The 22,287-nt window shown below is 32.9% G+C and overlaps 3 protein-coding genes across 9 annotated transcripts; all 3 read right to left on the bottom strand.

Annotated features, from left to right (window-relative positions):
- Positions 1–1,342: 1,342 nt before the first annotated feature.
- Positions 1,343–7,400, bottom strand: LOC114408962 (protein WVD2-like 5). Of its 6 annotated transcripts, XM_028372205.1 has the most exons (10): positions 6,510–6,799; positions 5,974–6,240; positions 5,637–5,882; positions 5,436–5,476; positions 5,239–5,310; positions 4,996–5,092; positions 4,831–4,902; positions 4,638–4,748; positions 2,704–2,815; positions 2,199–2,284 (listed from the first exon to the last, which is right to left on the bottom strand). In XM_028372205.1, the coding sequence occupies exons 1-9, from the start codon at positions 6,570–6,572 to the stop codon at positions 2,726–2,728; spliced, it is 1,059 nt and encodes a 352-aa protein (XP_028228006.1). In that variant the 5' UTR covers positions 6,573–6,799; the 3' UTR covers positions 2,199–2,284; positions 2,704–2,725. The 6 variants fall into 6 exon arrangements, with proteins under 6 accessions (XP_028228005.1, XP_028228003.1, XP_028228002.1 ...); XM_028372204.1 differs by lacking the exons at positions 2,704–2,815; positions 6,510–6,799 and adding an exon at positions 7,135–7,400 and having other exon boundaries at positions 1,343–2,284; positions 5,974–6,235; XM_028372202.1 differs by lacking the exons at positions 2,704–2,815; positions 6,510–6,799 and adding an exon at positions 7,135–7,397 and having other exon boundaries at positions 1,343–2,284.
- Positions 7,401–14,247: 6,847 nt separating this feature from the next.
- On the bottom strand, positions 14,248–17,453 carry LOC114408961 (putative L-ascorbate peroxidase 6). 2 transcript variants are annotated; one of them, XM_028372198.1, is made up of 5 exons: positions 17,301–17,453; positions 16,771–16,994; positions 15,967–16,088; positions 15,432–15,498; positions 14,248–14,673 (listed from the first exon to the last, which is right to left on the bottom strand). In XM_028372198.1, the coding sequence occupies exons 2-5, from the start codon at positions 16,854–16,856 to the stop codon at positions 14,559–14,561; spliced, it is 390 nt and encodes a 129-aa protein (XP_028227999.1). In that variant the 5' UTR covers positions 16,857–16,994; positions 17,301–17,453; the 3' UTR covers positions 14,248–14,558. The 2 variants fall into 2 exon arrangements, 1 of the variants encoding a protein (XP_028227999.1); XR_003665961.1 differs by lacking the exon at positions 14,248–14,673 and adding an exon at positions 16,187–16,273 and having other exon boundaries at positions 15,484–15,498; positions 16,382–16,994.
- A 1,066-nt stretch (positions 17,454–18,519) lies between these two features.
- On the bottom strand, positions 18,520–21,631 carry LOC114408960 (G-type lectin S-receptor-like serine/threonine-protein kinase SD2-5). The gene has a single exon (XM_028372197.1). It carries the CDS (start codon positions 21,145–21,147, stop codon positions 18,697–18,699), a length of 2,451 nt encoding a protein of 816 aa, XP_028227998.1. The 5' UTR covers positions 21,148–21,631; the 3' UTR covers positions 18,520–18,696.
- Positions 21,632–22,287: the final 656 nt, after the last annotated feature.

The raw sequence follows: 22,287 nt of genomic DNA, 5'->3' as shown, positions 1-22,287 counted from the left end.
ATGTTTAAGAGATTTCTCATGTCAATACTGTTGGTTAAAAATATTTAAGCTAATAAGTAAAAAATATATGAACAAATTTAGTTTTATAACATTTTTGACATATATAAGCCTGTCCTATAAAATTTATTATGCACTCTAGGAATAGTATCTTTGTTTTTCTAAAACTTATAGTCAGGATAAATACATATAATGTTATTTAAGTTAAATCCCAATTGCTGCTAGAATTATTTTCAGAGTATTTAAGAATCCTCCCACCGTAGGACATATACTTGGTTTCAGTCCTAGCCACTGATGGAATGGTGAGTCAATCAACTTCGTAGAACGCGATTCTTTATGTGAAAAGTAGTTTTATTCTTGAACTATAAACGCCAATGACTAGAAGCTCTTTTAATTTTATAAGATTGTATAATTCAATCCAATTTGTGAAATGCAGAGTTTCCAAGACCACTTGTATCTGCTTTTGTTTGAAGCAATTTTGTCCCCCAAAATGCTCGGTGGTGACGGGGAAAAGTAAATCATAGGATTGTATTTGACGAATTTAGGTCCCTTAAAAAAATATTGAATTTAATTAATTATATTAAATTTATCAATTATTTTAAAATTATTATTTTTTATCTTTATCTGTTTATTTATTTTTCATTAATGTTCTGAGAAAAAATAAAAATAAAAATATATAGGAAAAATAATAATTAATACATCTAAAAAGAAAAAATAAATTTTTTAAAAATACCTTATAGTTAGGAACCGAGAGAATAATTGTTTTGTTTTCTTTATGATGGGGAGAGAGGAAGATGTTGTAGGAAAATTTAGAAGTATTTATAAAGTTAATTGTTGAACTAGTTTATACTTTAAAAAAAAGTAAAATGAAATAAAAGATATATTTTTGTTTTTTTACACAATTTTTTTATTAGTAAAAAATATTTTTAGGCATTCAAAATTTAAGATTTTTAATTTATTTTTAGCTCTAATTATTTTTGTTTATGGATAAAATACTTATTAAAAGCAAATAGTATAAATTGCTTAACAATTAAAATAAATATTATTATATTAATAGAGATAAAAAATGAAAAATTTTATTAAGGATAAAAAATATATAAAATTATAAGCTCAAATGTTACTTTAAATAGTATCTAAATGTTATAAAATAGTGAGATAATATTTTTTTTTAGAGTTGTTGACTTGATAATATTATCTCAGTAACTTTTTTCAATTCAGCAAAAAAAATAAAAAAATAAAAATCTGCGTAATGAACTCTAACAACATGTAATAAAAGTAAAAGTACTTATTTGCTTGAGTTGCCTATGCCTGAACTTGCACATGCATATGCGGTTACAAGGTAAAATCCAGAGCTGAAAATCGATGCATAATAACACAAAGCAAAGCTAACACAATCATATGGTTCATGAAGAGTGTCCACAACACGGCTTGTTCCAAAATGTGATTGAGCCACCAATGGCAAACTTTTCTCAAAATTTTCGCCAACATATTAACTAAACAGACAAATGTTACACGTTAAAATAAACATCAACTAGAACAACCTGGAAAATAGTTACATACATTGCTGCAAGGAGGAGAGAATCATAAGGACAAAACCAGCAAGCTTTAGGAGCAAACACAGGAAGCAATGCTGCTTAAGACAAAATGACATCGCAAACCACAGAAATTCTGCAAGCCTTTCATTGTTAAATAATCTCTCAGTCATATGCTTCTATAACATTCATGAGACGATCAATTGATCTGATAGTTAATATTTGGTTCTGTTCCTGCTGTTTGCTTAGTGCTCCGCTGCTATGGGTTCTTGCGCCATGTTGAGCTGTGGTTTCTCTTGAATGACTAAATCACCATTCACAGGAGATTCTGTTTCATCTGGCTCTATATTCAGAGGAAGAGCTTTACTTGTCTCATTCAATAAGACATTGTTCTCTTCAGTGGCTGCAGCTATTTCAACTTTCTCTTCCTCTCTTGGATTGGATAAGGTGGTAACTTCAGTTGTTACACTTGATAAGGAGTTTTTACCACCATTCACTGCCTTAGATGAGGTCCTCACAGACGCAGAATTGGATGACCTGGTCTTTTCAGAAGTCAGTTGCGGAGGAAGAGACTTTCGTTGTGGCTTCTTTTGATGAACAGGACTAATTCCTTTAGTGGGGTTAGTCTGAGACACTTTCTCATCCAGACTTAAACGACCTTGTCGAGCATTGTTGCTAAGGTTTCCTTCTGGCTCTGAATTCGTTGAACTCTTCTTGCGACCAAGCTTGGGAGATTTAGCTCTTGTAGTTGGCATCTACATTAGTAAGTCCAAAAGCTCAAGAAATTAAATTTCCAAATGACAAAGACCAAACTTGCAAACTCAAAATAGGATGAAAAACATCAGCAGTCACATCACATGTCAGAGAGAGGGAGAGAAGAAGATCAAAACTGTGAGCTCAAATGAATGTTCAAATAGCAAAGCAAACAAGACTTAATTTCAACAGTGAAAGTAAAAGAATAGAAAAAACTGGGTCTTAGCATCACTTTAGAGAAATCTAGAAGCACATGCATATAAAGAATCGTGTTTAAAAAGGTTGTGAAAGTCTAAATAAAAGTAGTTCAGATGAACCTGATCAAGCACCTATCCATTGATACGCGAAGAGCTGTCTAGAACAAATTAAGAATTATAATATTTTTGCAATGAAATAGGACTCGAAAATCCAGTGGGCTTACTTTGGAAAATTAGCAAATCCACCTAATTTTTAGAATCCATAAGATATGTGTAAGTCACCAAATCACAAACCACATCTAAGGTTTCAACATGGAGATCAATGAAAGCAAATAACTGCAAATAAAATCAGCATTCCAATTAGTCCCTAATTTTATAGAATAAACCATCAGATTCATCAGTTGAAATTGAAATCATAATAAATGAGCATCGATGTATTAATATAATATGTTTATCTTTTATTTCACCTCCCTGATATGTTGATCTAACAAATTTAGAAAATACAAGTTTTATTACCCATGTCACAATTACTTGCTCAATCTACATCTACATGATAGATATTTCCTTTCATTCTTATATCCAGCACACCTAAACTTTTTGGTTGCATAAAAGACCACACTTTGACTTGGGAGAGTAATTAATAGCTACAAATGTCTGTGCATTTTTTTTATACAATAATCAATCATTCTTAATTACAGGTATTTATAAGAACACACAAGACATAGACAGAACCCAGGACCGTGCACGGCCATAGGCAAATGAGCCAAGACAAATAGCCTAATAATGCTCCCATGTCACCTATGGCCACAAGAAAAATTTATACCTTTAATAAGTTTTGCTAATTATTAATTTAAGTTATTGAGTAATAAATTTTATTAAAGCTGATTTTGCATTCAGTTTTCTTTTGTTATTTTAAAATTAATTTATCATCAACATAACTATCTATTTAATGAGATTTTGAAATTTAAGAAAATGCCAGATGAGCAAAATTCAGAAGAGGGGCAATTTGGTTCATATATTTAAAAACAAGGGAGATATTCAGAGTTGTGTAAACTATGGTATGGAGGAATAAAACTTATGAGTCGCACCATCAAATTATAGGAAAAGGTGATTGAGCGATAATTTAAGAGAAAAGATACGATTTTGGAGAATCAATTTGGTTTCATGTTAGGAAGGTATACAACAAGTCATTTATCTTTTCTGAGACTTGATAAAAATGTATCAAAACAAACAAAGAAAAGACTTAGATATGGTTTTTATTGATAGGAAAAAACATATGATGGAATGCCAAGAAAAGTGTCCGTTTCTTGACTTATGTTAAGGCTACACAAGACATGTATGATGGGGTAATTACTAGTGTTAGAACTCCTTGGAGGTGAGACAAAGGACTTTCCTATAAGGATAGGTTTATATTAGGGCTCAGCCTTGAGTGCTTTTTTAATCCAGTAGAAAAAAGAATATGCATTGCAATTTTATCAAAAAAGCAAGATGAAAATGACTTGGAAGGTAAAAATGAGAAAAGGCATCGGAGGTATATGTTAGGACTTTCCTATAAGGATAGGTTTATATTAGGACTTTCCTATAAGGATATGTTAAGGCACTATAATCGCTGCTACTGCTGAAAGAAACTTCTCAAAATTACAATTATTTAAATCCTATTTGAGATAATTTATCTACTAAGATGCATTAAATGAATTAGTCATATATTATATATTGAGAAGAAATATTAGAATTTCCTAAATAAAATAATTTTGCAATTCAGAAGGCTAGCAAAATGAGAATTGATGGGTTATATTAGACTGAATGTCAGATATAGATTTAGTCTAAAGCCCTAGAATTTCTACTCAGTTTCCTCAGACTATTGATGGAATGAAGTGGAAACCGTGAGAAAAGAGCTTCAATCATCAGTGATTGCTCTTTCCAAATTAGTTCAGAAGGATAAAAGATTGTTGTATGCTCTGATTATTTGAAACCACATAAATATGTGGGTGAGTCAATGTGTACACATCTGTGCATGTGTGCATCCCTCAACATAGTAACAGAAAATGCATTACATATGAATTTAAAAAAATAAGATAATAATTAGGCAGAGTACACATAGAGAGCTTGCATGCAATCACACAGACAGGTACACACACACAAACATATAGAAACTTACCTTTTTTAACTCCACCCTAGGAGGAGGAGGCTCCTGGTAGAAGCTTGGCATTGGAGTTGCTTTAAATCCTAGACTTTTTCGAAGCATCTTAATCTCAGCTTCTTGGGTCTCCTATAAAAAAGGTGAAAGGTTGGTGTGATTAAATGGCAATATCTGCAATTTACATTTCATCCTACATATCAAATATTATCACCTTGGTTTTTGCTTGCAGGTTACTCTCCTCCACTTCCTTAGCATGAATCTTTTCCTCAAGCTTAGTGTAGAACTGGCCACCAAAATAACATTTTTTTAAAACTGAGTTTATCCAAAAGAAACCCTCATGTAACACAAAAGGCAGAAGCAAGTAATAATTATTTACCTCTTTTCTTCTCTCAGCTCGCTCATCACACTTGAAACTGAATCCATATTTTGGAAGTGCTCCCACCCTGCGAGGTTTGGCATCTTCTGCGGTAGGACTTACAAGTGGATTAAGGATAAACCATAAATACACTGTGCCACTCTCAGTAACAAACTTATAATATAAATATAAATAAATCCATATTAGATCCCCATTGCCTCTCACCACAAGAAACAATGCTCAACCAGGAAAAAAAAAGGATACGAAGAAGATTCTGTTTCTCCTTGAAGATTATCAAGGGGCTCTTTCTTCAATAATCGTGGTCTAGACTTCTCCCTGTATCCAATAAATAAATTACAGCCCACGAGTCAAATAATTAAGATGAGGATTCTTTATACCCTATTGTTTCTTCAACTAATTTACGATGAAACATTCAAACACAAATGCTAAGCATAACATACATTGATTCTTCAGAAGTTGCTGCATTAGACTTTCCAGGGTGCTGAAAGTGTAAAATGTAAAAACAATCAGGGAATGCCAAAACTTAAATTTTTGCTACTCAAAACAAAAAGAAAAAAAGAAACAAAGGGAGCACAGCTATTTGAATGCCTGACCACCTATGTCAAATTTCATAAGCAAACAAAGATAACAACAAATTTAACCTTGGACAATCGAGCCTGCTTGTCACTCAATGATCTGTTTTTAATTGGCTGTCTTGGGTGAGAGTCTAAAGCAAAAGTACCATTTGAAACAGCAGATGCTACCTCTTCATCTTTTCCATCTTTGTTCTTTTTAACTGAACTTACATGACTGCCTCTGGGGCTTGGTGGCTTTGCATTCTTATTCTTGGCAGGACCTTTGCCTACTTTTAATTGCCCTGTCCGATCTATGATTTTTGCTTCCTCTTCCTAGAATTGAGAAAATACATGAGATGAGATACTCGATTTGAATAATATTAATAAATTAATTAAACCAATTCAAGGAAAATAAACCTCTCACCTTGGAAATGGTGACATTGTTAACATCTATGTTATCGTTTGATCCTTCCTTGGACGAGTAATCAGTTGCAGTGCTATCATACTGGATGAAATTTTCAAAATTTCCATTTGTAGCGGCAGTTTCTATAATTTTGGTAACACCAGGGTCTACATTGGAGGCAATATCATCCTTTCCAGAATTAGACAGTTCGTCATGAACACCATTTTGGTGGACTTCTTCAAGTCCATCAGCTGGCAAAAGGTTGCTTGGATCCATCATCAAGCTAAGCTACAATTTACATGGAACCAATGATCAGCAACTTAGATAATCTAACACGAGTGAAACAAAAATTTGTAATCTTACAGAACAAGTTTTACCCTTCATATGTTGTTTATTTGAAAATTTCATCTTTAGCCTTGTTAGCCAGAATGATTTAAAAAAATATCTAGAAAATCCTCATAATTTTCTTTACTATCCAAAGAACCAAAAGGGATTGTTTCCAATGTTTCTGAAAACAAAATTTTCCAGCCTTTGTATCTAACGGCAAGGCAACTTACCCACTTGAAGAAAGAAAGATGGGAGTGATATGTAAAAACAGCATACCAGTCAGGTGGTGTCATGAGTTTACATACCAGTCAAAATGGTGAAAGCAACATAACACAAGATGAAATGCAATATACAATAAAGATTATAAACAGGGCACATCAAAGTCATGGACATTAGGGAATAATGTGGAACACTCTAGGTAGATAAAAAAATGCATCTAATCTCCACTTGGTGGCCAAGTGCATGAAGACAAATTAGAAAGAGGGACCAAATTGACTTGCTTATAAAGCACTTCTTAGGTCTAACGTCTAAGCAACCAAATTGAAAAAAAAAAAATACTTAGCTATGAACTAACATCATCAAAATAGGAAGAGTGGAACTGAGCAAATCAAATCAGGGGATAGTGAAACAAGCAAGATTGGCATTCTCCACAGCACTACCATTTCCAAGAACAAAACTTTCATCCCAAAAGAGTGCCACCCAATGAGGAACAATTAAGAAAACTCCATTTTGCAGCAGAAAACAAATCAAGACCAACAACAACAACTACTTCACTACCATCTTAACTGAAGCCCAAGACTTGACACGGGGAGAGAAAGAAAAAAGAGATTTTGACGAGTTCCCAGAAATTGTCACCTGAGGTGTCACTGTCAAGAGCCGAATGGCATCGTGGGTTCAGAGATCTGAGGAATGGGGGATCCGAGTCCGACCAACAAGATCCGAAAGATTCAAACTGTGGTAGAAGATGTTGCTGATGCTGATGCTTTATCTATTATTTTTTATTCTTAAAAATGAAATAAAATATAAATAATAATAGGAAAACAGAGAGAAGGTTGAGACTTGAGAGAGTGTGAAGTGTGGTATTGGAGACAACGGTTTCATTTCAAATCCAAATGCTGAATTTCAATTTCCAGGTCAGGTCAAGTCGCTTTCTCTGCAGTACTCACATTTTACGGTTACATCAAGTTATAAGCTTATCACCAAAACACGTATTATTAGCTAAGTGCTAATCAAGAGCGTTTATACATCAAATCAACAGCGTTTAGGGTCAGTTTCTTTTAGAATAAAAAATTTAAAAAAATAAGTGATTTACATCTAGCATGTAAATCAATTAGTGGCAGAATTATTCTAATTTAATTATTAATTTTAAATTTAAGTCTTTTATATATATAGTTGTATTAAATAATTAAAAGATAAATTTTTATCATCTCACACGTGATCATATTCAATTTAAATAGGATTGTGTCTAGTTGCATGTAATATATATATTTTTTTAGTGTCTGATTATTTTGAAATTTTGCAACAAACACATAAAAATCTTTTTTTAACATATAAAAACCTTAATTATTTTTTACAATAAATGATTCTTTGATTAAAAAAACCTCAAACAACCTTTTTTTATGATATTAATATGAAATTGTTTTAGTAACTTATTTTTTTATCGAAAATCATAAATACACCCTTTGTATGTGTATATATATATGGACCCGTCAAGATTTAAACTTTTAATTCCTTTATTAAGATATGTAAGTATTATTATTTGTGTGAAACATTATTAATTAAACAATGTAGATAATGGTTTTTAGAAGTTTATAATTAGGTCCAAATTATTGAGAAAATATTTTTTATCGGATTCGTATTTAAACTTATGTCAAGATTTCGTTAAATAGGTCATCTTAATTGAAAATGTAAAAGTTGTTAGGTCCCGAAACATTTGAAATTTTATAATTGCGTACCTCTACTTAATTAACAAAAACTTGTTTCATCGTTAATATTTTTTATATGTTTTTTAAGTGAAAATTTTTAATCATTAATATTTGCTGTAATTGGAGAAGCATCATAAATTATTATAAAAGCAATTATATACAAAATAAATAATAAAAGGTGATGGGACAAATTTTCTTTCTCCTTCTAAAAAGGTATTTTAGAATACCTCTCTTGGTACCACTCATAGATTAGATGCTAGATGCCTCATCAAACTCACCTCTAATGGTTTTAGATGATGATATTTGCAAACCACAAAGCTGCAGGCTAGGGAAGTGAATATATTGCGTTTGAAAGAGAAAAAAAAAAAAAAAAGCTAATGTAGATCAATGATTATTTATTCCTTCAATATTTTCATTATATTTTTTTTTTCAATCAAATGTAGTAAAAAATATATGATTGAAAAGAAAACCCAACACAATTAAACAACAGGTCCTGCTTTAAAAAAAAAACTTTAGGTCCAAAATATCGTAAAATGTTTTTTGTTAGATTCCTAATTGAACTTATGTCAAAGTTTCAGTAAGTGCATGATCTTAATTAAAAATGGTGAGGGAACAGAGAATCAAGGACTTGGTCCCAAAATATTTGAAATTTTGCAATTATATACCTTTACTTAATTAACAGAACCCTCATTGACACTTGGTCATCATTAATATTATATATTTCTATATGTTTTTAAGTAATAATACCTAATTAATAATATTGTTGTAGTTGGAGATAGACCATGAGTTATGAATGAAATTATTTACAAATTAAATAATAAAAAAACCTTTGGGCGAAATCTTTATATTTCTCACTCCCTCCTCATTTTTCAAACTAGGTGTAAAATCTCTTGTTTAATTACTGACTGAATGATCGTTACCACTCTCAAACCTACGCTCTGATGGTTTTAGATTATGTTTATAAATCACAAAGTCATGGGTGAAAGTTGTGACACCCTGTATCCCTCACATATATACTAATAAGGAAAAATAAAATTCAAATATTAATTAAAAGTATTTTTAAAACATTTTTTTTACAAGTCTTTCAAAGGGGAAAAAGGCTCACATTCATTTTCTTCTACATCATATTCAAACTTGTCCAAATAAATAATAAAGTATTCTCGACTCAAACAAAGTCGTCTAAACTTCATACAATTAATATAGAACCTATATCATAATGTCACATCCTATCATAGGATTGTGTTCCCGTGTCTTCTAGCATGAGGTTCTTCATAGTCATCCACCTATTCATCTGCTCCCCCAAACACAAGTTTAAGATCATCACAGGATCCAAACACAACAACAAACAGGGGTGAGTTATCACATTCCTAGCTAATAGAGAAACAAGACAATTAAATATACATATTATATAAATGAGATATCACTTGCTTAAACATAGCTCGCGTAACTTCACCACTTCGTCATTCAAAATTCACTTTTCAATCATCAATCACATTACACAAGAATCTCACACTTCGATCAAGATATAATAACACATCAATTAGCAAGCATATGCAACAGTTATGCTAAGACTCAATCCTATATGCAATGTGGTACCATGTCAATGAAAAATCACCTTGGGGCGCTTAGGAGTACATAACAAGACATACCACACCATGGGTTTGTCAGGTCACTCTCACTAAGTAAGATCATAGGGAGACCAGTCAGGGTCACGATGTTTTGCGAGAATGTTTCAACCATATGGGATCAACATAGGCTTAAAAAAGCACTCAAACCCGGTGACCCCCAAGGCCTACACTCCGAAGAGTCCGTCAGGGTCTCTCCCTCCTGATTCAGGTTCAACCCCTAACATAATTTTTGCATGCAGACACTGCTCATGAATTATACAATACCCACGACCTTACACTCGTGTTTTAAACACGTTCAACACAATTGCGCTACGATTTAACACTGGTTCCTAAATAGGAAACCTACATTTTCTCTTTAACACTGCGCATCAACGCTTTTCTCAAGATAACGCTGGTCGGGTTATTGTACAATTCATAGCTTACAACACAAGTGATTTCACATCAAGTGTTAACTGCACACTTATCCACAACTAGAACTCATTCACAATTTCACATCTCATATTGTCACAATCCACTATCACATGTTTACACGTATCTCACAAATTAACACATGTTCAACTTTACACTTATACTCAATTTCAATAACAATATTATAATCTCAAAGCAACATGTTATTCTACAATTCATCACATACTCACAATTTGAATCATCATTTCATATCCTCAATATAACAATTTATATAAAAGACTATCACAACATGAGGACTAAAACCCCTCAAATAATATTACACAATTATATCAAAATCATAGGTCGAAATATACAAATATCAAGAACACAATTTATCAAGCAATTTTCATTAGGACATCAATATTTTATTTATAATCATAAAGGAAAAATTGCAATTTAACAAACATCCCAAAATAAAATCCCAATTTAATTCTCTAAGGATCCCTACACATGTTCTCACTAATTCCCAACTGAATAACTCATCCCTTACCTCTAAGCGGACTCACGTGTCTTCCGATAGCGATAGCAGCATCTCTAGCAGTTCCCTAAGATTCCTCCAGTTTCTCCTCCGACTGCTCCGATAGAGTTCCCAAACGTCAAAGAAACGTAGAAGGAATTGAAGCCTCCATTTGGACTATCTTCATGCGATTCCTTTTTCTCTCTCCACGACCATCATCTTGCAAATCCCAACGGTCAAAGCGTGCGCAATTGAATTTCGAACAACATATCCAAATTTCACAACAATCCAACGGTTAATGAAACCGGGATCGTAGTTTTACCAAGACAGCTCTGGGTTTCTACGGGAAAGAAAAAGGCTACAATGTGAAGGGTATTTCTCTCAGTTCAGACATAATATCGAAATTACCAACGGTGATAATGCTCAGAATTGGGTTGCGAACGTGGTGCTCAAATTTCACGACGATCCAACGGTGAATGAGTCCGAGATCGTCGTTTTTCTGAGACAAGTTTGGTGGCCTACAGGAAAAAATAAAGGGTTTTGAGAGGAGAAAGGAAAAAACGGAAATGAGGGAAAGAAGAGACAACGTGAAAACTAACCTAACACTATTTATAGCTAGGTTTACTTTATATATTTATTATTTTATAAAAAATAAACTCTATTTTATTCTCTATCAAACAAATAAATAAAATACCCTTTTTATTTTCTCTCAAATCATTATTTTAATTAATAATTACATCTCCTTATTTATTTATTTATAGAATCTCGTCATTTTTCTAAAACTCTATTTATTTATAAATAAAAATTATTTTTTTAAATTAGCTTAAAAAAATGGGATGTTACAAAAGTGACAGTATTGTATTTGAAAACATTCTTAACATAAATAAATGTTTATTTATTCTACTACTATTTTCAAAATTTATTTTTATTTTCATTCAAATATAGTTAAAGATATATATTTAATTAAAATGGTTAGACAATTAAATTAAACAGGACTGATTGAACTAATTAATGGATAATATTATCAAGCAAATATCTTTTTATTTAGATGAATTAGATTGTTGCATATTAGATCAGCGTTAATTTGTTTTTGTTTTCACTTTAATCATATATCTTTTAAAAATTTTATTTTTTTATGTTTTTAAAATGGTTCAAAACAATTTTCCTGTTGTCAATGTAGATTTAACACCATTAATAATATAAACATATTATCACTACGTAAAATATATTTTTGTAAATAGCTTGGTACTATAATTAACAAAATAGTGACAATTTTTTTAACTGTCACTGTAATATTTTTAAATTAAAAAAAATGTTTTAACCCCCTAGAATCCAGAACATCCACAACCCAAAATAACATTGCAACCACCCACAAGAACATTCAGATATTTGCATTTAAACGAAATCCAAACACAAATACAAGAAAGAGGGAAACTAAATAAACATAAAAAAGGTGCAAATGAAGTTCAAGAAGATGCTTTTATGAACCTTGACTTTTTTTTCAATTTTATTTTACACAACTGAAGCAACAACTCTTAAAATCAGTTGAAGGCTTTTAAAGTGCATATCTTAACGAGCAAAACCTGAACACAATCTTAGTTTTTGGTTCAAAAAATTGAGAGAGTTTACAAGTCATATGTATTCGCGATTTTTGGAAAGAAAGAAACATTACAATTCATGCTTCAGTCTTCACCTACAACATTTTCCAAAACAACATCATTCACATAACATATGCAAACACAAAATTCAATTCAATTCTCATAGGGTCATTTGGGAAGAGATCGAGTGAAGCTGGAAATCCGAACATGACGAGTGATTGGCTGAGATATTTAGCGTAATGCTCCAAATTTCCCTGCACTGTCAATAGAAGCTACTAATAAAAAAAAAAGCAACACATCAAGTTTAATCAACCTATTTCCTTCTTGTTGCCGTTAGCATCGACCTCCTCCAATGGAGGCATGTTAGCATCAACATCCTATTGATCCTGTTTCCAAAGGTCAAGGCTAAAGCCATAATAAGTGAGAAGAATAGTCTCAAATAGCAAGAGCACAAGGTCCTTCACAAATTTGAATGGCAATGTTGGTTTTTAGATCTAAACTTTGAGCTATTAAGTTGTGCACAAATTTGAAAGAGGAATAAAATCTTGAATGAAGAGAGCTGAGAGACAAAAGAGAAAGTTTAAAATTAAAATAATCATTAACGGTTTAAATTTGTTTTTTATTTTTTTTTAAAAAAAGTATTTTAGAATACCTCATTTATTGATTGGTACTATTCATTCACTTGATGTCTCTCTCGAATTCACCTTCTTATGGTTTCAAATCATATCTGGAAACCATGAGTGAAAGTGACAATATTATATTTAAAGAAATTGTTAATATAAATTAATGATTATTTATTCCATCATTTTTATTATTTTCATTCAAATACAGTTAAAAGTGTCTATATTTAATTAAAATGAAAAGACAATTAAGTTAAAAAGGACACGTTGAACCAATTAATGGATAATATTAGGTAAAACAAATACCTTTTTTATTTAGATGAGCAATTAGATTATTGTGTGTTAGACTAATGTCAATTTTTTTATTTTCATTAATATATTTTATATTTAATCAATTAAATTAATTTATTCACATAATTAATGTTTTAATTTTGTAACTGACTACATGGTAATTTTTTTTTAGAGACAACTACATGATACGTTATGTTCAACATGTCATTGAATTGGGTAATTGTTATTCCACCAAAAAAAAAAAAGCTGGGTAATTGTTTTCCTTTTAAAAAAAAAAAATATACCGAGTGGGGCTACGTTCAAAAACCACACACAAATACTACGGGCCGAAGGCAGCCCCGTATCAACTAAATATCACTCAAGTTTAACTACAATTAAATTTGCATGGTATTCTTTTATTTAGTTAAATGAATCTGCAAGTTCTTAAACTATCTTAGAATTAGGTCCTTATTTTTTAAAAAGCTTATAATTAAGTCCAAAATATCATCAAGTGCTTTTTATTAAATTCGTAACTGAACTTATCTTAAAGTTCTAGTAAGCACATGATCTTAATTTAAAATATAAAAATTGGTAAGGGATAAGTGGTTCAAGGACTAGGTAACAAAATACTTGGCATTTTTGTAATTATATACCTTTACTTAATTAACAGATCCCTAACAGAAAATTATTCATAATTAGTATTAATTCCTCCGTTTCTAGTTATAAAACCATTTCAAATAATTCACCTTAAGAAAAAATAGTTAATTTAATTAATCACATTAAAATTGTCAATTATTTATACTAACATTATGAAATTATCTTTTTTTTATCTCTCTATCCATTTAATTATTTTTCATTAATATTTAGAGAGAGGATAATTAAGTAAGTATATATGGAAAAAAAATTAATGCATCTAAAAATTAAAAAAAGATCTTATAAAAAGACAAAAACAATTTTTATATGTTTCTTAAGTGATAATCCCTAGTCAATAATATTCCTTTTGTAATTGAACATGGCCATGAGTTATGAAAGGAATTCTTTATAAATAAATAATACAAATGCGTTCGGTTGTGTTTAAAACTTAAAAGAACTTTGCTCATACAAAAATTGTTCCATGTGTCACTCAAGCCTTCACACTTCAAATTTAAACGACTTTCGCATGGAGTTTATTGGCCCTGAATGCACATACTTCGTAGGTTGATTTTTTAAGGGGTAGTAGATCTTGATGTTCAAACATTTTAATAAAACACCCAAAACTTCATGGCAACTGTGCATAAACACTGTTAGAAAGTCAATAAAAATGCAAGTTGCCCCTTCAGTGGAAGTTGGAACATTCAACTCCTGAATTTATAAGCTATTCCACCCACACCAGAATTCACCAGCTTGACATACGCATTTTTGAAATCTTCAAAGAACAGATTCTCACTGTCTGCGTATTTTTTAATCCATCTGTTCAATCAATGGAACTCTCTTAAGTTATGCACACCAAGGAACATATAATTAGCAGAAACATGCACATGCGGTGCACCGGGATATGTAACATGCAATTGAATTTTTAGACATCAATAAGATATAATACAATGGTCCAGCTAAAAAGTTTTGTTAAATTTTTCCCCTCCTAAAGTACATGATTGATGGGAGTTTTTGATAGACAATACTGACTCAAGTTTACTTAAAAAGACAATATTCTTTTCAGCACGTCATTGTTTGCTTACATGGACAAAAAGAATCAAAATGAGTCCTCAGACCAACAAACAACTATAATACAAGCATTTGAACAGGAGCACGCGTTAGGCTCAGGATCATGACCTAAATGTTTAAAAATTGATGTTTCACTATTGTGTGTAAAGTGTAAGCTAGTACTCCAGAAACAAGGACATGGTTTACTATGGCAAGACACGTTGAATCACAAATGATAGTGTCAGACAAATCTAACGAACATAACTTATTCATTACCAATCGATATGCAGTTGTTACTTGTTTCCAATTGATGGATTATTTGCGTTACCTGTTATTTTATAGAATTCTGAAAAATAAGAAAACGATATGCTTCGTATTTTAATTGTTTTATCTGTTCAGATAACTTCAAATTATTTAAAGGATTTACCACTTTTGTACTAAAATTTTAGTGCTAGCTTAGCCAATAAATAAAAAAAGTGGGGGCCAATTTCATATCAAGAGTAGCATAAGAGAAAGAGATAAAGAACCTTAAGCATTCATCATCCTCAACAAGAGCGTGATCTGAAGGAAGGCCAATCATACTCGACATACCACCTGCATAAAAGAGAACCGGCAGATGAGAATTATACAAATTATTAAAAAAAGAAAGACAAAAACAAACCAATAATTATGTTGGGTCTATCCAGAAAAATGAGCATGCAACCAGAGTAGAGTTGTTGATTTGGCCCTAAGCCTATGCATTAACCCACTTGAGCCGCTATACCAGATATTAATGTCATTTATAGTAGTTTATTGGAAGGCACAACTGATGGCAAAGAAACTGAAAAACTTGATTGGAACATTAAGATCCAGAGCAGACTGGACATAAATTATGTGATAATCTAGTGGCTAAGCTTAACATAGTGACATGCATTCAACTCCTGCATTTCCTTTTTTTTTTTTTTTGGTATTCATTTCCTTGTTGTTTTTGTTCTAAGAGAACTGCTTCAGAAAACAATGATTGGCAGCAAGTTTACAAAAAATATAAAAACGATGTTTAGATGAAATAAGCTGTTAACTTACCTGAAGACGTCCAGGGCTTCTCCAAAAGAACCTTATAATATGAATTTTCAAAAGAAATTGAGCTTCCAAAACCTTTACTTCCAATAGTGTGGGCTCCAGACAAAGCCACAAGTTCTTGTGTTCTATAAAAGAAAAGCTCCAAATGATAAGGATGCATAAGCAAAACTAATTCAAGTAAAATACGTTGAAAATTTTAAACAATAACTAATAAGCTTATTACCAGTGATTTTTTGGTCAGTAAATCACAATATTTCTTGCCTTGTTAGTCTGGTTTAGAATCGGGACTTTATCACAATATTTCTTGCTTCTGTAATGTTAAGATTCTCATGTTAAGTTATGGACAATCAGACAGCTTCTAGATGATGTATAGCTGCACTAGTCTAAACTATAAAATAGGTGTTGTTCTCATACTCACAAAAAGCCTTTGCTCTGGAAACATTTCTTCAAACCAGAAGCATTGAGAGATTCCTCAGGAAGTCTCCCTTCTGGATCATGCACCCTATCATTAAAATGAATGCAAATAGCATCTGACTGAAGACAAAACCAGATTTCATGTGTTATGCGAAAACCAATGAGTTAAGTTCCCATGGAGGATTTTTTTTTTTCTCTGCAAAATGGTTGATCATTCATTAAACAACAGATTGGACAAAATTCAGTAATTGGTTAAAAAACATTTTCACAGAACCTAATGCACCAAAACTAACATATAACTGCTTGTTTGTCATCCTGTTAAGAAAAACCAGTTTCTTGTCACGTCATACGTACTAACTCGAGAACATGTCAACCAGAAACCAAGCATCTTACAATGTATCTAATCTACCCGGTGAAACTTGGATAGGTGGACCTCCACATACTTCAACTGCTTCAGCTCCAGCCACAGCAATATTCATGTCCGCCCAAGATACTAATAAAGATAAGCAAAAATTTGTTGGTCTGGACCAAATTATCGCTTACCATTAGCAGCAGTTACCAGATAGAAGAATATTTGGTTGGATAACATCTATCTGAGTCTTTGCTTGTTGCAGAACCTAAAAAATATGTGATACGTCCACTGAGATATTAGCTGGCAGTTAAAATGTAAGATATTTGTCTTAATGATCTTCAAATAGTACTAGAAAGAGAGGTGACAGAAGGGAAACGAGAAAATAGTGAGACAGAGCATGCCTTTACTGATTTTCAACCGTGATGATGTCAAACCATTTCAAACAATTGATTTACTTTCATTTTACAAGAGAGCCAAATTCCATTGGCTTTTGCTAGAAAGGCAGAAGGACTGTGAAAATTGAAAAAAAACAGAAACTTGGAGTCCCTCAGATGAGATAAAAGTATTATACCTGTACTGTCATCGATGTCAAAGGTTCCGGCATCGAGGAAAACCAATCGAAGCACGCCAGCAGCCTTTCCCTTTGACAAGACCTTCCTCACCTCTTCTTTAATGAGAAGATATTCCTTTGTACCTGGCCTTCAATCACCACAATGTATGTATGTATGTATTCAAGACATGAATGAATGTAATAGTACTACTACTAGGTATATAATATATGGTTGTGATTCTGAATATTTTTATTCTATACGTATTAGCCCTCCCACTAATTTCGTTATTTTAATATAAGAAATTTCAAATTATACTTGATTATTGATAGATACAATTTTTTTTTTTAAAAATAATCTTTTATTTTTATATATAAACATTTTTAAAATTAAATAAAATAGTTTTCTATCATCATATTTTTATATTCACAAATCATTTTATTTTCTTTTATAAATCATAAACTTAACTTGCAACCTTCTTTTATTCATGCCATTGCTTTTATTTATACAGATAGATAGACAGCAAATCTGCATAAAGCTTTAAATATATTATATTATAATTTGTTTTTGAAAAATACAAATTTTCCAAGATTAGAATGACAAAATGATATTTTAAATGGGAAATAGGCTGCAAGTGTACTTTTTTTAATAAAACATAGTATGTATTTGCTTTTGTGAATGGATATAGTTGGTCCACATTATTTACTTTTTTTTTCTACTTCCTGTTCATTCAAACTTCCAAAAAAAAATTGACATATTGTTCTATTTTTACAATACACTTCTTGAAGGGAAGTGTCTTGTACGCAAAGTGACTTGAGTAGAAGAAGGCTAGCCGTGAGCCACAAGTGCCTTGTGTGCAAAGTGGTTTGAATAAAAGGTGGACGGTGACATAAATCTGGAGGCTACACATTACCTGATAACGAAATGGCTTGAATAGAAGGCCAAAACATGTCATGATATAGGAGGGTACAATTTCTAACCTAAAAGTCATAAAAAAAAATTCCATTTGAGCCTATCACTGATAAGTCATCAATATCATCACTCTTGACCCAGACAGCATCTTTTGATTAATAAAAATTTGGAATTCTCATGTCATAGTACAACTGTAAAAAGAAAGTGCAACTTTTCTTTTTTAGGAATAAGGTTATCCTACTGATGATTGGAAATGAATCTCTTCTGAAAAGAGAAAACCTATCAACTATATTAGCTTTTGTAGGTTAATAATGTATAGGAAATAAAAGAGAAAGAAAGAAATGCAGGATGGTTATGAATAGCTATTTATATTACAAAATTTGAGGAACTTGAACAAAATGTACAAGAGCGGGGGGAAGAATGAAAACCCCACACAATCCAGAGTAGCTCTGCTGTATTACATACTAATTTACTCAACAATACAACACACAAAAGAGACAGGTATCGTTATCTAGGTCCTGAAAGGCGAACCGCGGAGAGATAAGCATCACTGTTACAGTCTGAGGGAGCAGAAGAGGTGGCCCCTTCTTCACTGGAGGATTTGAACATAGTGGCATAAAGGCGAGAACCCAAGGAAGAACTAGTTGGTGGCTTAGGAACAATACAAATACCCTCCAACATTTGGACAACCCTGGTCATAGATGGCCTCATTGACATGTCTTCCTGAATGCACCACAATGCAACTTTGATAGCACATTGAAACCTATCATCATTCTCATCAATTTCCAACTCCGAGTCAAAAATATCTCTCAGCTTCCCTTCTTCCATCATCTTAAATGCATAAGTTGGGAAATGGGATTTCTCTGAACTCTCTCTAGGATCATAGTTTTTCCTTCCCCCAATGATCTCTAGTAGCACCATGCCATAGCTATAGACATCACTTTTCTCTGATATAGCATAGTTTGTTATCCACTCCGGTGCAAGATAGCCCCTGGTGCCCCTCAGTGTTGTGAAAACATGGCTTTGTTCTCGGTTCATGAGCTTAGCCAGTCCGAAATCCGAAACCTTGGCCATGAAGTGGTCATCCAGAAGCACGTTTTCCGGCTTGATGTCACAATGAACAATCTTAGAGTCGCAATCTTCATGAAGGTAAGCAAGTCCTTTTGCTGTTCCCAGAGCTATATTGAACCTAGTATCCCAATCCAACAGAAACTCACCTTTGTTTTTCTTGAATATCCATTTATCCAAGGAGCCATTAGACAAGTACTCATAAGCAAGGAGCCTATGAGTTCCATCAGCACAGAATCCCCTAAGCCTAACCAAATGAAGATGATGAATGCTTCCAATGATGCTAACTTCGGCCCTGAATTCTTTCTTCCCTTGTCCAATACCTTCCAACTTCTTCACTGCTAATTGAGTCCCATCTGGTAGAGCTCCTTTATACACTGACCCAAAACCCCCTTGCCCAAGCTTGACAGAGAAGTTATTAGTGGCAGTTTCAAGGTCCTTGTAGCTGTAACGGATTGGCATACCAGTTAAATTCTCCAAGAAATTGTCCTCTTCTGAACCATCTCTAGGAGACTCGGGCAACCTTTGCTTTCTTCTGTGGTATCTAACTCCCCCAAAGACCAGACCACAAATGACAAGCAAGGTTATTATGACAATGACCACAACAACTATGGTGTGCTTATTGCCACCTCCACTGCCCCCAGAACCCGTGCCAGCACCTCCAACCGTCGAGACCTTGATGTAAGAAACATAACCAGAATCAGAATCAGGTTTCTGAAAGCTTCCTACACTGTTCAAAAGGAAACAGTCCCCTGAACTTATGTGGAAGAACAAAGCAAGGCATGAACAATTTCCACGGCAAGAAGATTGGCAACCAGCCAAATCGGTTATCGAAAAAGGTTGAAGGAATTGAAGCGCAAAGTAATCGAGTCCATCATCAGCTTTAACCAACTGAATGGACTTTTCTGAGTCACCACCACAAGGAGAGTCAAAACCAGGTTTGCAACTAGGAATAACAGAAGGGCAACTACACCTTTGGTTACCTGTGCATATGGTGTATGCATCACAAGGTTCCGGTGTAGCACAAGAATCTTGGGGTATTCTTTGAGAAGCAGCATTTGACTCTCCACCGTTGAGGTTTGAGAAAGTAATGAAGCCATCACTCCCCAAAACAGCAATCCAAGTCGCATTTGTGCCTTGGTCTGTAGAGAAAATGAATTGCCACAACAGTGATTTGCTTTTGCCATAGAACCTCCATGAGTTTCCACTAATGTTTGCTGAAGCCACCGCATCACCGTCCTTATTAATGACTTTGCGGTTGTCCTTCTGCATAGTCCAATAAGGCTGCAAGGTTCGAAAACCTGCGGTGAGAACAACATTACCAGACTTGATCTCAAGAAAATGGGTCAGGTTGTTCGTGCTAGGATCACTGATGAGTTTCATTCCCTCAGTGAACTCCTGAGTTGGCAACAAAGTATCTGTTGGATGGTTGAAACTCTGCCAAATCACTGTACTATTATCACTCCCAAGCAAAACCAAGTTCCCTGTGTCAAGCAATTCCATTGAAGAAACCCCTTTGTTACTTGTGTTTGTGGACCAAACCAAGGTTCCATCTTTCTCTAAGAAAGCGTTGCCCTTTTCATCAAACACAAAATTGTCTGAGTTAGCAACAGGAACTGCTCTATTGGCGGTCCAAATTACCCTTTCAGTGGCCACGTGGACGATTGCAAGAAGAAACTTGGTGGAGTCATTTGCAGTGGCGACAAAGGCAAAGGCAAATTGTCCCTCTTTTGAGACAAGGAACTTGCCATCTCTGTCAATCCAATTCATTTGAGAACCATTTATTATTCCGGGTGAGACACTTCCAGAATATTGAATTCCGGCTAAACAAACTTTGCACAAAAGGAAAAGGGTACCCGTAATATGGAAGAAAGGCCAATGTATTTCCATGTTCACAAATGTAGATCAAACGCACATGGAAGAAACAGAATTCATCTGAAGAAAAAAAGGCAAAAAAAAAAGAAAAAAATACAACAACTCAGAAATCTAACTGCTAGGCACTATGAGACCATTATTGAAAATGGAGGAATTTCTTAATTGTGAAACGGAAGGGTTGATGCGGTTAGTTTGTGGTTGTGGGAGAGAAAAGAAGAGAGAAGCAACTGTGGAAAAAGTCAACAAAGACAACTGGGCAAAGTACTCTTCATTTGACCATGAGTCTATCTGTCTAAGTGTCAGTGGCACGTGAAAGGAGATCAAGTTGCAAAAGGAAGAAGAAGAAGTGCGTTGGGTATGGCAATGAATGAATGAAGGTGGAGAAAGCAGAGAATTTGCGTTTGTATAAGCGCGGTAGAAGATGGTTTCAGACTGGATCTGACTTTGGTTGGCTTTTTTACTTTACAGCTAACTCAAGGTTCTTGGAGCCGTGAAACGCATTTAAGGGACTTGTCTTCCTCCCTTTTTTAAATACTATTTTTTTTTTTTTATGGATTCACGAATTCACTCGCTGAAGAACCTTCTTTTTTATTATTTTTTTAACAGGCTTGTGGTATTTATTTATTTTTTTGAAATTAAGGTTGGATAAAATTGTCATTGCCATGGATGATAAAATTTTATTTCTAAATATTTAATATTTTCTAAAATAAAAAGTATCAATTAGTTTTAACAACATTCTCATTATTAGTATTTTACCTAAATAATTAAATAAATTTTTAATTATATTCTAGTATTTTAATAAATATTAAAAATGTAATTTATCTTAATAACTTATATAATATATACTGTTTTGAGAAATGTGTATTATAAACGCGAGACAAGAGTATTGGATTATACAGAGTGTATAAAAAAAGAGATAAAAAATGGAGATCTCATTAGATAATAAGTTAATTTTTTAGATAAAGATTAATAATTGAGAAAACAAATACATAATATTAAAAACGAAAATCACACATTAGAAACAGCATGTCAGATTCATCAATCATACGTACGTATTTGCCAGTAAAAGCGTCAGCAATAATCAGTTCTTTTATTTATTTATTTACTGCCAATGCAAATGCAGCCAGAAAACATGCAGAGTATAATAAAATAAGA

The sequence above is a fragment of the Glycine soja genome, chromosome 4, assembly GCF_004193775.1.
Source record: "Glycine soja cultivar W05 chromosome 4, ASM419377v2, whole genome shotgun sequence".
Taxonomy (NCBI): domain Eukaryota; kingdom Viridiplantae; phylum Streptophyta; class Magnoliopsida; order Fabales; family Fabaceae; genus Glycine; species Glycine soja.
Note: the sequence above shows the minus strand (reverse complement) of the source record. Positions and strands in the feature narration are given on the sequence as shown.